This window comes from Urocitellus parryii, chromosome 2, assembly GCF_045843805.1.
Source record: "Urocitellus parryii isolate mUroPar1 chromosome 2, mUroPar1.hap1, whole genome shotgun sequence".
In the NCBI taxonomy this organism is placed as follows: domain Eukaryota; kingdom Metazoa; phylum Chordata; class Mammalia; order Rodentia; family Sciuridae; genus Urocitellus; species Urocitellus parryii.
In genome coordinates this window covers 142,667,933-142,682,505 of record NC_135532.1, presented here as the reverse complement: position 1 = coordinate 142,682,505, position 14,573 = coordinate 142,667,933, and the positions used below count along the sequence as shown (strand labels likewise).

Genomic DNA, 14,573 nt, shown 5'->3' with positions numbered 1-14,573 from the left:
CAGTGATGCAGTCTTGGTCCAAGGCTCAAGAACTCAGAGTCCCCTAACAGGCCTCTGGCATCTGAGTCTGATGTCCATGGGAGATAGCAGCAACAAAAAACACACCTGCTCAAGAAGGGTCGATTGTGCCTGCGTGTGCAAGTTTCTTCCTTCTTCTACTTTTTCATGCCATCCACTTTTTCCTAGCCTATTTGTTGATGCCACCCACGTACAGAGCAGGTTTTGCCCACTTAGTTCACTGAACCACACACCAGTCTTCTCTGGAAACGCCCACAAACACACATACAAAACCCTGTTTTGCCAGTTTTCTGGGCATCCCTAAATCCAGTCAACCCAAATGAAGGAAATCTAGGTGACCAGCTGTCCCTGTGAGAAAGCATAAAGACCTGAACAGACAGTAGTAACAAGGAGGTAGAGGAGGCAGGATCAGAAAAGGTGTTCAGAAGTATGTGGGCACTGCAAGGCTTGGAGAATATGTAAGGGTGGGAGGACAGAGGCTTTGAAACTGTCAAAATCATAAACTAGTGCAAGTTAAAAGGGGCAAGTGACCTCACCTGGAGTTAAAATGATTCTTTGTATTACCATAAAAAAACAAAATGAGGGCCAATGTGGTTAGCCCTGATGCTCAACGTGGTCAGCAAGGGTGCTTTGGGGCTCTGCTCCTGAAGACCTTTGTAAATGTGGCAGTCGTCTGTGGACTCAAAGGTCAATGCCGATTCACACAATCCCTCCAAGTAGACCCCTGCATCTGCTGGCTCATGCATTAATTTTGTTGATCAGTTATTTATTGGATGCCTACTAAGTGTTCTTACACTACTTACATTTTGGTGGTAGTGAGCAAGGAAGGGAATAATCATTACAGAAAACAAAGAATGTAGCTTTCAGATAAATGAAGTTAGAGAGAGGGCCAAGTGATGGTTGGGTGATATGAGCAGGTAACTCAGAGCTTAGACCTAAATGACCCAGGGAAGAACTTTCCAGAAGAAGGCCATGGAGCAGGAGCTAGATTAGTGCCTTACCTTGTTAAGCCCCATCTCTTGCCTGAATTTCTTCAGTAGCCCCCTAACTGGTCTCCCTTCTATCCCTTTTGATCTGCCATCTTGATAGTACAGCTAGAGTAATCATTTATAAAATATGAGTGACATCTCCCTCTTCAGAGGCTCCCCATGTCACAATGAGTAAAAACCAAAGTGTTTACAATGGCAGCAAGGCCCTCCCCAGTCCTACCCTCTCTTCCCTCTCTGATCACCTCTTCCACTCCTTTTCTACCTGTTCCCTCTGCTCCAACGACACCCATCTCCTTCATGCTTCTCTAACCTGCCAAATACATCCCTGTCTCAAGACCAAAGACTGTGTGGCTTGTCCCTTACTCAGGTCCTAGCTTGTATGTCAAGGGTTCCAAAAATTGCATGATACAAAGATTGTAAGGAGGACTAATAGGACTCACCATATAGTTATATTCAGAATTACAACCTATTAGAGTAAAAAGATACTCAGCCAAATCAGGAAGAGGAAAAAGTACATGGGGTGAAGTCCAGAGAAGACCAGGGGCAAGCTTCTGATGCTTTTCCCCACTGTTATACGGGACACACTTCATTCCTCCATCAATGAATTGTGACAACACATGAAATGTCTATCAGAGATGCTCAGTGGAGGCTCATTGGCTCATTGCCCAGAGTTTTTACGGGAACTGGTCACATACATAGCCTGGCAGGTACTGAAGTTCCAGACTCCCAGAAAGAAAACAAGTATAAGTATTCAGCATAAACCATATTGTTTGCACAAACCATTTAGGAATAATGATATGGATTTTTCTTTTTTTCTTTTTTTTTTTGTAGTGCTGGGCATGAAACCCCGACCACATGCATGCTAGGCACATACAGCCCCCAGTGAGGCATTCTTGTCAGGGATAAGACTGACTGATAGGAACACACACACACACACACACACACACACACACACACACAAAGAGAAAATGCAATTGCTGAGCAGACAGGTAAGGGTAGACAGAAACCTCAGGAAGGGGTTTAGACAGGCATGTTTGTAAGTGCCATGACTTCCATAGAGGTGCCCACACTAGTTTCAGTTTCAGTTCACTACCACTCTCCTCAGGGCCAAGCATCTATCTTCCTTTCCCTTTTAGTTAAAAGTCTCTTAGTATATGTGCAATAATATGCAATGCTTTTCTGCCCTAGAGTTTGTCATAGTAATATTCATTTAATTATAAGCATTTAGGTACTATCTCAATTCTCCATTAAGCTGAAAATTCCTGGCTTGTTAACACTGTAGCCTCAGTGTGCCACTCAGAACTCTACAAATTTTTGAATGAATGACAACTTTCTCCTGAGAAAGCCCTGAATCAGCTGCACCTGCATAGCCTCCTCCAAGTTCAGAGCACACAGTGTCAGGCACTTACCAGCTTCATGATGCTCTGGCTCAAGCCTCTCATACTCAGCTGTGGGTATTTGTTTTGCAGGAGTCCCTGGAGAAGGCCCAGCTGCTTGCACTGGCTGGAGACCAGCTCATCCAAGACCATCATTACTCAGTGGACTCCATTAGGCCCCAGTGTGTGGAGCTCAGGCACCTCTGTGATGACTTCATCAATGAAAACAAGAAAAAACATGACACTTTGGGAAAGTCCTTGGAGTTGCATAGACAGCTGGACAAGGTGAGCAAAACAAAGCTGTGAAAGTGTCTGCAGGATTTTCTGTCAAGCGGTTACCAGGGATTGAACTCAAGGGCACTTAACCACTGAGCCACATCCCCAGCCCTAGTTTGTATTTAATTTAGAGACAGGGTCTCACTGAGTTGCTTAGTGCCTCACTTTTGCTGAGTCTGGCTTTGAACTCGCGATCCTCCTGTCTCAGCCTCCCAAGCAGCTGGGTTTGCAGGCATGCACCACAATGCCCAACTGTAAAGTGGTTTTAATCATACTTGTCCTCCCCGCCTCACATGATCACTGAGAGTATCCAGAATTTTATGTGGAAAAGTGCTCAAGAGCCATTAAAAACTGCAGACACTAGGTCATAGAGGTATAGGATATATAAAGTGTCCTAGCCATCTCTCCATACCATTAAAATTAACTAAAGTCCATGGAAGCAGATTTTGAAGAGTATGTTTTGTCATGGCCTTCTGGGGACATTTCTTGATTTCCTTGCAGGTGTACAAAGAATCAAGCACCATATTTTCAAAGTGTCCTCCTCATGCAGAGGCCAAGGATTGTGAATGCTTTTGGAGAAGCTTCAGTAATAAGGACCATTATACCCCCTTACCATTTATTGAGCACCTACTTTGTTCCTACAGAGCATAATTATGTCATATATTTAATCCCTAAGACAGCCAATGAGAAAGGTATTAAGGGCTTCTTTGTCCAGAGGCAAAAAGTAATAGCACAATGAATCAATGGATCTCAAAACTTGGTACCCAAGAATCACCTAATGAGCTGGTTATAATTGCAGAGTCCCTGGTGGATTACCTCAAAAGACTCAGATTCAGCAGGTGAGGAATAAAGCCTAGGAATTAGTCATTTAGTCAAGTGCCAAGTGATTTTGGTGCTAATGGTTCACATGGTACCAGGGACAACTTTAAAAAGCCCTGGGATGAATGACTGCTAAGATCACCCATGTCATAAATAAGGGGAAGCCAAATTTGAAGCCAGGACTGCCAGATTCCAAACCCTGGCTTCTTAAGCGAGTGAGCAAGGCTGTGTGTGCAGGTCCTCATAGGTGAGGATGTGCGGACACGGGTGTCCTTCAGAGATGACCTCTAGGGTAAGTTCCTAGTCAGCACTAACACACTGACTTCTGGAGCCTTCCCTGTCAGCTGTTCCCTGGCCGCCTGTGGCCAGTGGCCATGAGTCAGCACACTGCATTCCAGCAGCTGCTTCTGTCCCATGGCTTGGGCATCCACTCAGCCTGTTTACATCATCCCATTGCCAAAGGGATTTTAATGTCAATGAAATACAGTTGTTCCAGAAACAAGTGGCTCAGAAGGGGCTGGTGCGCAGCCTGTCCTGTGTGCTGAGCCCACTGCAGGATCAGCTGCTCTTTTCCAACCTCCATTGTGACTTTGCAGATTCCATTTTAACAATTTCTGCAGATCTAAGCATGATGTATAAAGAGAAAGTTTTCACAGTTTCACAACGTCATGTTATTTTGAAAATCCAAAAATGGGGGATGGAGGAAGGGAAATGTTCATCACGATGCACAATCCCCCCCTCCCATCCTCACACATTGGGAATTATTCATTTTTAAAAGTCTTTTATTTGTCATTTTTTTTTTTGTCATTGTCAGGCTCCAGAAGTTAGTGTAAATAATTTAGAAAAATTAAGTAAAGATACACATTTAAGTTGCCTATGATTTTCCCACTTAGAAATAACCATTTGGAGTGGTTTTTTGTTTGCTTGCTTGTTTTGAACCTAGGGGCCCTTAGCCACTGAACCACATCACTAATCCTTTTTTATTATTTTATTTAGAGACAGGATCTCACTAAGTTGCTTAGGGCCTTGCTAAATTGCTGAGGCTGGCTTTGAACTTTCGATCCTCTTACCTCAGCCTCCTGAGCCACTGGGATTACAGGTGTGCACCATCATGCTTGGAGTATTCCTTTTTGATCATTTTTCTTGTTTTGATCATTTACCTTGCTCTTCAGTTCATATGATAAATGTAAAAACAGATGTTTTTGCCCTAGAAGTTTTTTTTTTTTTTTCACATATTCAGGCCCCCTGTCTTTCTATCCAGGTATCTCAGTGGAGTTCGAAAGAACAAATAAAAAATTGAATTGTTAGCTAGGTGTGATGGTGCAGGCCTGTAATCCCAGCAACTTGGAGGCTGAGGCTGGAGGATTGTGAGTTTAAGACCAGCCTGGACAATTTAGGGAGACCCTGTGTCAAAATTTTTTTTTAAATGATAGAAAGGACTGGGGATGTAGCTCAGTGGTAGAGCAACATCCCAGTACCCTCTGATATTAGAATTCATCCTTCATCTGATTTCATCCTGCATCCAGAAAATTTGAGTATTACTGTTAATGGGTTACAAAGATTTGCATTTTGGGATGCTTCTGTAGTAAAGACAAATACCAATAAATGGAAATGTGAATCATTTGGGACTACAAAGAGGAAAGTGGTGCTTTTGTTAAAGGACATTCCCTCCCCAGGAAGCTATCTATGGGCCAAGTCTAAGCTTCATTAATCACCCCAGGTTCTTGTAACTTATTTGGATGCAAGACGGTGACTTGCTAGCAGGTGAGTCTGAAAAGCCATTGACTGCTTTTCTCTTGTGGCTGACTTGTGACTTACAATGACTGATCTTTCATCTCCAAGAGATATAGCAACAGTTGTCAGTGGAAACAGGAAGAATGTTTATACGATTCATTTTATTGATTGAATGACTTCCCTGAGAAGTGGACCCTGTGGAATCAGCTTAGGCTTGTCCACCTCATAGTTTTATGAACAGAGGTTTGACGCCTAAGTTTTATGCCAGCCCATGAAAATTTCCTATTGTCCCAGAATATTTGTGGACCCCTCAGGAGCTCAGAACTTCTGCCCCTGGGGTGGTGGTGGCTATGAGTTGAGGTCAGGTTAACTGCACAGAGCATTGTTTTTCTTTCCAAAAGGTCAGTCAGTGGTGTGAAGCAGGAATCTACCTCTTGGCTTCCCAAGCTGTAGACAAGTGCCAGTCTCGAGAGGGGGTCGACATTGCCTTGAATGACATTGAAGCATTCCTGGGCACTGCCAAGGAGTACCGGTTACTCAACCCCAAGGAGTTTTACAACAAGTTTGAGTTGATACTCACTGTTGACATAAAGGTAATGTTTCTGAGTTATTTTGATCCTTTGGTTTAGAAAGGAATGCGGGAGGAGGAATATTTGTCTGTTGCCTATAAAGTTCTTGCAAGACCCGGGCGTGCTGGCACATGCCTGTAATCCCATCAGCTTGGGAAGCTGAGGCAGGAGGATCATGAGTTCAAAGTCAGCCTCGGCAACTTAGTGAGGCCCTAAACCCTTAGGTGTCCTCTCAGACTCCTGACCTAAATGTCTTGGCAAACACCTTCAAGGTCTGACTCAAATTTCACCTTTAGTTATTCATTTCTTTTCACGTACTTATGAGCATCTCTGTTGTATACTGCTCCATGCTGAGTGCTAGGGACACAGTGATGAGCAGAAATAGATTTCCACTCTTCATATGGACACTGAACTTACAGTTTAGTGAGACATTAATAAGATATTGACACAAAAATGTTACAAGGTAAGTGCTCTGACAGAGGGATTCAGGGTCCCTATTGAGCATGTGACAGAGGAACTCGACATGGATTGGTGTCAGAGAAGTCTTTTGCGGAGAGTCACTTGAGCCAAGGTCTGGAAAATGAGAAGATGGGGAGTCTTTCCAGTTGAAAGGAACAAGGCTGTTGGGAACCTGTACAAGTGCAGAACCCAAGTCAAGGTGAGTCTAGAGGGCAAGGGAAGGACGTTTGGCCTGAGGTTAAAGACAGACAGATGAGGTAAGACACTGTGAGCCTTGTTAAAGAGTTTCATCTTTTTTCTGAGAATAGTGGGAAGCCTTGGTAAGAATTAAAGCAGAGGATAACATCACTGGGTTGCCATTTTGAGAAGAGTCCTCTTCTATGAAGCCAGCAGGGTTATATATGACACCTTCCTCAGATCCATAGTACCTTGTGTGTATCTCTGCTTGAGGGGCTCCTCTACCTCTTTTTGAGTAATGGGCCCTCTCCAGAATCTGATTCACATATTTTCAGGTCCTGCTCACTCAAAAGTGACTAAAAGTAGTTTGATGTTGGCTTCGTTTGTAAAGATATGGACAGGTTTTAGGGGTACTACAGGGTTGGTGAAGGGCTCTGGAGCTAGCAAGACACAGGAAGCAGTAACCACTCCTAAGTCTGAAGTACCAGGATATCATAAAGAAGGTTCTGAGGAGTTCCCAGAGAGAAGGACCAGTGGGGTCCGTGGCTTGTGTGATGGAAAGAATTTCAGTATTCACCAATCAGAGGCATAGACAGTGATTAATTTAGGAAAGTAGACAGATACACATTTAAAGGAGAATTGGCAGTCTCAAGAGAGAGACACCTTTGGGGATAAAGCAAGGAATACATATTTGAGAGAGAATGTGGGCTATCCCATGAGTGAGAGATATGGTTTGGAAGTTCCTGGCCCTTCTTTTAAAGGAAACCTGGTGAGCTGTAGGTATGGAAGGGTATATAGGGATGATATCAGTCTGGTGATCTCAAGACGGGTCATGGTGGTCTGGTCAACCTATAGATCCTTAGGCTGATATGGTCTTCATTTTCTGATTAATAGATGGTGCTAGAAAGTCCCCTAAGTTGTAGGTATCTTAAAATGTCATGTCTCTATTTATTTAGGTGGGTTTAGTTAACAGTGTTTGGTTACATTTACAGATTTCCCAGGAATTTAGGAGCAACTGGCCTGAAAAAGAGACCATTTGGAGAGTGAAAGTACTAGAAAAGTGTGTAGAACTTTAAAATTTTATTTTATTTTCCTTCCTTTATGTCTCCTTTTTACCTATTTTTTTTCCCCATCCTACTTCAAGGGGAACTCAGGAAGAGCTACAGCTGTGACTGTGAGAAAGGGCAGCCAGTAGGAATGTGGCCTTCCGTGGAGGGACACAGTCCCTTCCAGAGCAGTACTGCTGTAGTTTGGATCTGGAGTGTTGTCCAAAGGCCCATATGTTAAAGGCTCACTGCTCAGCTTTGCATTTTTGGAAGCTTATGGGACCCTTTACCAGGTGGATCCAAGTAGAAAGTCCTTGATCATTGGGGTTGTGTTGTCTTCTTCTCTCTTTGCTTTCCAGCCACCATGAGGTGAGCAATTTGCTCTGCCATGTGCTCCCCACCTTGCCACAAGCCAAAAAGAAATGGGGCCAACAAAACAATGGAAGGAAACCTCTGAAGTTGTGAGCCAAAATAATCTTTCCTCTTCTTAAATTAATTATCTCAGGCATTTTGTTACAGTAACAGAGAAAATGACTAACACAAATATTTATCTCTGTTCTTCTCTTTGATTTTCTGTTAGTGCTTTCCATTGGCCAAAGCCAATTGAAAAATCCATAAGCTCATCTGGTGAAGTCCATAGAGGTCAGCTTCTTGGGGTACAGAGCAAAGAAAGACATTGTTATGGATCAACAGAGTATATACAACATATATGACTTTTATAAGTAATTTTAGGGAATACCCTAAAATCTATCCTTGTACTCAGGCCCATATGTTAAGAACCTTTGTTCTTATATGACGCACATTACACTGTATTCTAGCTGTTTATTTTGAACGTCTGTCTCATTTATTACAGTGGGAACTCTTTAAGGGCAGGGCCTTTGCCTCATCCATCCTGCCCATCCTGAAGAGGGGCAGCATGGGCAGAGAGTAGTGGGGGCAGCTTGGTGTTCACTTTACCTTCGTGATGTTCTCTCCCTGACCTCACTGAGTTTGTGTCCTCAGATATGATCTCCAGGTGGGATGGGACTTTCCCCCAGTACAGGGATCCTCCTACTTCCCTGAACAGGGACAAGGAGAGGCCCATCTGGTGACTGACCTGCTGTGCTGCTATTAGCCCCAGGTCAAATTCCTAAGGCAGAACAGTTTCAACCAAGCTCCACCTCTAGTAGCCAAAAACACAGGTGCAGCAAATCAACCATGGAGATTTACAGTTGCAGCTGAGTTCTGACCACCTTCAGCAAATCCTTCCACCACCACATCACCTGCCAGAAAATGAATAAAACCTAATAAACCACTTCTGAGTAATAGGTAGAAACATGAGTGAATGGAAGGATTGAAAAAGAACTACTACTAATAAATCCTGTATGTACAATGGACCAAAATACCCCAAAGCCTATTGCTATGGTTTGATGGCCCCTCCAAAATTCATGTTGAAGTTTAATAGTAATACATTAGAGGTGGAGTTATAAAGAGGTCATTGGGGCATGGAGTACTGTCCTCATGAATGGATTAGTGCTGTTGTGGAGGGAGTGGGTTAGTTACTGCAGTAGTGAGTCCCTGAAAAAGGCATATGTCCAGCCTCTACCCTTCCTCTCTCGCTCTCACATGCATGCTTTCTCTTCTTACGATGCCCTTTACCATGTTGTGACACAGCAAGAAAGCCCTCACCAGATTCTAGCACAATGCTCTAGCACACCTTTGCCTCCAGAACTGTAAAAATAATGTAACCAGACCCTAGTCCATCTGCTCACCACTTGAAAGCCCAGTACTCAAGAAACGATAAATGCTAGAAAGGAAATAGTATTTATTCATGCACTGGCATCCTGAGAAGATGGGGGCTAGTGTCCCCCCAAAAAAAAGATTATTTGGGGAACTCAGGCATGTGAAAGGGCTTTTATCTCAGGCATTTTGTTACGGTAACAGTGGAAACGACTAACACAAGTATTCATCTCTGTCCTTCTCTTTGATTTTCTGTTAGTACTTTCCATTGGCCAAAGGGATTTTTAAAAAGGTACAGGGGTCAGTGGACAGATAGACAATATGGTGTACAAGGTCTGTGTCGTCCAGGGTATATGTCTTTTTCTTTTTCTTTCTTTCCTGTTTGGCCAGAACATTGAAATTGACCTCAACCTGGGACTAGTTCATATAATTCTGTAGATGAACACTACTTTTCTGAGAGATAGGCCTCACAGAAATGTATATGTCTTGTGTTAGTAGATGCACAGAAATAAAGAATAAGGAGGGGTTGCTGGGGCTGGGGTTGTAGCTCAGCGGTAGAGCGCTCACCTAGCATATGTGAGGCACCAGGCTCCATTCTCAGCACCACATAAAAATAAATTAATAAAAATAAAGTCATTGTGTCCATCTACAACTAAAGAAAAAAAATTCATTTAAAAGGGGGTGGAGTTTGCCAGGCATAGTAGAGCACACCTATAATCCCAGCAGCTCAGGAGGCTGAGGTAGGAGGATCACATGTTCAAAGCTAGCCTCAGCAACTTAGCGAGACAATTAGCAATTCAGTGAAACCCTGTCACTAATAAAATATTTTAAAAGGGGCTGGGGATGTGGCTCAGTGGTTAAACCCTCCTGGGTTCAATCTCCAATACCAAAAAAGGAAAAAAGAAAGGAATAAAGAGGGGTGCTACCCATTCTGATGTTATCTGATGTTCTGGGTTCTGTAAATCTAAAGAAAGATTGCTAGCAATTGACACCTTAATCATTTAGATGTGACTTTTCTTGAGAATGTAGAATGCCAGAAGGACAACTACACAAAGGGGTGGCCACTATTATAACAAATCTCTCTCTTTTTTTTTAAATAAATTAACCCAGTCTTGTGTATTCTGTTAACAGCAGATGAAAACAGACTAAGACATTGCTCTTTTCTTACTTTGGCTTGGATTTAAATATGTTCTGTCATAGAGTGAGTTTTGTCCATTGGGGAGCAATGACTTTGTTGTTATTGCTGGTACTCTATACATATAGAAATATACATAGATATATGTATACACATGGGTTAGTATAAGAACATGCATTTCCTTCTTTGACAGTTGAGAGGGCCTGTAAGAGCCTGTAAGCAATGAGACCACAGTATGATGAGCACATCTAGAACCAAAGACTTCTTTATTTTCCTTCCTTTTCTCCCCCTGCCCCCAACCCCCAGAAATTGAATTGAGGGCCTCACATAGGTTGGGCAAACACTCCATCACTAAGCTACATCCCCAACCCTTTTTAAAATTGTATTTTGAGGCAAGGTCTCAATAAGTTGATAAGGCTGGCCTCAAACTTGCATTCCCTTCTTTCTCAGCCTTCTGAATCACTGGGATTACAGGTGCACACTACCATGGCCAGCTAAGATCTTATTTTCTAATATCATTCTCCAGTAAGAAAAACAAAACAGGGTGCTTTGGAGAAATGGCTGCTTCTAGGACTGGGGTAGGAAGTATTTAAGGAGATCCTGGAGCATCTTATAGTGCTAGAAAGTAAGGAGTACTCCAAAACAAAACAACACACCACAACGAGGGACATGAGCCAATTGGAAGAGCACTCAGTGGCCAGTGCTGGAACATTTGAGCAACAGAATTACAAAGTAGTACAAGATTACAATCCAAAGTATGAGATAGGTATCCATTAATCTATACTGATATAAATACATGATGGAATAAATAAACAGGAAAGAGGAAATTTATCTCCCATGCAGAAGAAATTCAGATTGCTTATGTAGATACTTTCCTTAAGGAATGTTCCCCCAAAGCCTCGTGTTTTGAAAGCACAGTTCCTAGTGAAGCCCTAATTAAGAGGTGGGGCTTTAGGAAGTGATTGGATCATGAGGGCTCTGATTTCATGGATGGATTAATCCATTGTTGGATTCATGCTTGAATGGACTGTTAGGAGGTGGTAGAAACTGTTGGGAGGTGAAAACTGTTGGAGGAAGTGGGTCACTGGGGGTGATATATCTTGTCCCTGGCCCCATCCTGCTTTCCAGTCACCATGAGGTGAATAGCTCTGCTTTTCCACGTGCTCCCAGCCATGATGTTCTGCGTCATCACAAGCCATGGGGCCACATGGCTATGCACTGAAACTCCCGAAACCATGAGTCAAAATTAATCATTATTACTCCACGTAGACTTTCTCAAGTTTTTCAAGTTTTTCGTCACAGTGATAGAAAGCTAACTATGATAAGGAGGAAATATAACTCCTCTACTCCTTAAGTAAAGGCTGCACATAGTAACTTATTTCCAAGGAGTATAGAAAGGTGAAATTAATAAAGTAATTCTATTAAGAGTGGAGAAGCCTAACAATTACTACCTTACCCAGGTGATCAAAGTCAACACATCAGTGACAAGTCATATGGATAGTATGTTTCTTGACATGATGTGATGGAAATGGCAATTTACCTCTGTGGTTTTCTTCTCCAAATCCCATAACCCCAGTCTAATCATGAGAAAAATACTAGGTAATTCCAGTTGAGGAACATTCTACAAAACGTAACCAACAGCCCTAAAAATAGTAAAGGTCATTGAAAACAAGGAAAATCTGAGAAATTGTGATAGTCAAAAGGAGCCTAAGACAATATGAAAAATAAATTGTGTTTTTATATAAATGTTTACACTAAGAAATAAAAATAAAGCATCAACTTTATTGAATGGTAATATGTTAAAATTGGTTCATTAATTACAAAAAATATAGCATATACAAGGTAAGATATTAATAAAAGGAAAACTGATGTGGGATATATGGGAATTCTCTGTACTGCTTTGCACTTTTGCCATAGATCTCCTTTAAAAAAAGAAAAAATAACCAGGGAGTGGTGCACACCTGTGGTCCCAGCGACTCATGAGACTGAAGCAGGAGGATCACTGGAGGATCACCTGAGCCCAGGAGTTCAAGGCCAGTCTAGGCAACATAGGGAGGCCCCAGTCTCAAAAACAAAATAAATAAAAGAATTTTATTTTTTTTAAATGGCATTCTATGACTAAAGTTGAATCTGTTACACTGAAGACATGGTGACTGTTAACCCCCTCAGAAATTAAGCTGTTGTTCTTTTAGTAGCAGCCATATCACTGCGGGAGGCTCTTACAGTGCTTTCTCTTTAAGTACCACTGTCCTCCCTCTTAGTACTGCTGCTTGGATTTTGCCACCTCATTCACTTTCACCACCTAATCCACAGACGGAAAACAATCTCAGTTGCAAACAGCAAATTTTGATCCTTTAATATTCACTGGGTGCCTGGTTTGGGCCAAGTAAACTGAGCTGTCTTCTGGGAAGATAACAATGGAAGTCGTGACCCTTGTGATAAAGTGCTAACTGTTTAGTGGGGGACAAATGTCTTCCCAATCCATGCTACTCAGTCTGAAAGTATGTAAGATGAAGGAGACAGGGGGGCACCCAGGGGAGGCAATGTCACTTCGACCTGGGGAGGCCAGGGTATTCCACAGAGGAGAAGATGCCTAAATCAAGGCTTAAAGATTTAGTAGGAATTTTTCAGGGAAACAAAGAGGCAGGAACCTCAGCAAAAGGAACAGAGGTGCACTGGGGGAGCTTCCGCATCTGGGGAATGTGGAGATGGGTCAGCGGTGAGTGGTCCTGGCAGGAGGTGAGGCTGGAGGGAAATCAGGTGGAGTCATGATGAGCCTCCTGCTCCAGGACAAGGAGTCAGGACTTTCTCCTGATGCACAGTGGAGCCCATGAAACGTTTTTGAATAGGGAAGTAATGTGGTGTTGACTTTAGCCATTTCCCTTGGCACCAGTCTGGGGAGGGCCTGTCCAACATAGCACGTGGGAGTAGGAAACACCACCAGCCGCCAGGGTGCCTGAGACAAGATGGCCTTGCAACAGGTTGGTGTCAGGACAGTGACTCCCACACAGCAGTTCTGTGGACATGTCCAGTGTTTGATCCAAAATGAAAATTGCTGCTGCTCTCGCCAACCTCAGTGCCTTTTGTAAATCATTTTTAATTTTCCTGAATTAACTTTTTGAGACTATACAATAATATTAAGTAGGTATCACTTTTCATATGTAAAATTGCTGAATTGAACTGTGTAAAAAATATTTATTTCGTGTGATAAACATGTTAGTTGGGAATATTGGAATTAATATTTAGGTCTTAAATTCAGGTTTATTACACAGGGAGTTTTCATTTGTTGTTGCACAGACAAACTCTGGATACAAAACAGAAACAGTACAGTCTAAACAGTGGCATTTAAATTTTTTTTTTTTAGTTGTCAATGGACCTTTATTTTATTCATTTATATGTAGTGTTGAGAATCAAACTCAGTGTCTCACCCTTGCTAGGCAAGTGTCCTACCACTGAGCTACAACCCCAGCCTTAAACGGTGGCATTTTTAAAAGATCTTTGTTCTGAAAAAAAAAAAAATCAACACATGGATGTTACACTCGCAGTGATGATCTATTTTCTCTAAAGTCTTAGTTTACTATTCTATTTATTGTTGTAAATATGCAAATTGAAATTAAATAGTTTTTACTTTTAAAAAATAAGAAAATGGGGAATTTGACATCAAATACACAGTTTAGAAAGATAATTTCAATTGTAGTATGGGGATGGATTTGCAAGTGAAAAGAGGAAAAAGGACAGGGGAGAGTACAGATGGATAAACTTCCCTCTTACCTGAGTATTCTGACAGTTAAACCATTTCCAGAGTTCACACTGAGGTCTTGATGATGAGCTGTTTTCAAAGGTTCCCCCCAACACACACATACTCTGGTGCTGGGCTTCATACATGCTGGGCAAATGCTGTACCACTAAGCTACATCCCCAGCCTCTCACTGGAAGGTTAAGGAAGAAATGCAAGAGAACAAAGGTGACCCAAGTCGGGTCTAATCCAAGTGTTGAGTCATTGCGCTCTGGCTTGTGGGGGTGACCTCATGCCTTATATCCACCTACATCACTCATTTGACAATTGTTCAGTCAGTCTGATTTCCTGATCTTTGTGTAGCAGTTACACCCATGTCTCAATTTCAAGATCATAAATGGCAGGATGGTAGTTGCTGATCACCAAGTTTTATTACCATCCCTGAAATTTGGTTTGGGAGGAGAGTTAGACTTAGTTATATTATTATAACTTCTAGTCTATTGTACAAGTGAGCTTTAGG

At 42.3% G+C, this 14,573-nt stretch overlaps 1 protein-coding gene across 1 annotated transcript in view; it reads left to right on the top strand.

Annotated features, from left to right (window-relative positions):
• The window catches only part of Mcf2l2 (MCF.2 cell line derived transforming sequence-like 2), a 236,592-nt gene that overhangs the window by 127,719 nt on the left and 94,300 nt on the right, over positions 1-14,573 (top strand). Inside the window, exons 11-12 of the mRNA XM_077795511.1 lie at positions 2,477-2,668; positions 5,614-5,805. Coding sequence (XP_077651637.1) covers positions 2,477-2,668; positions 5,614-5,805 — 384 coding nt within the window. The remainder of the gene's footprint in view (positions 1-2,476; positions 2,669-5,613; positions 5,806-14,573) is intronic.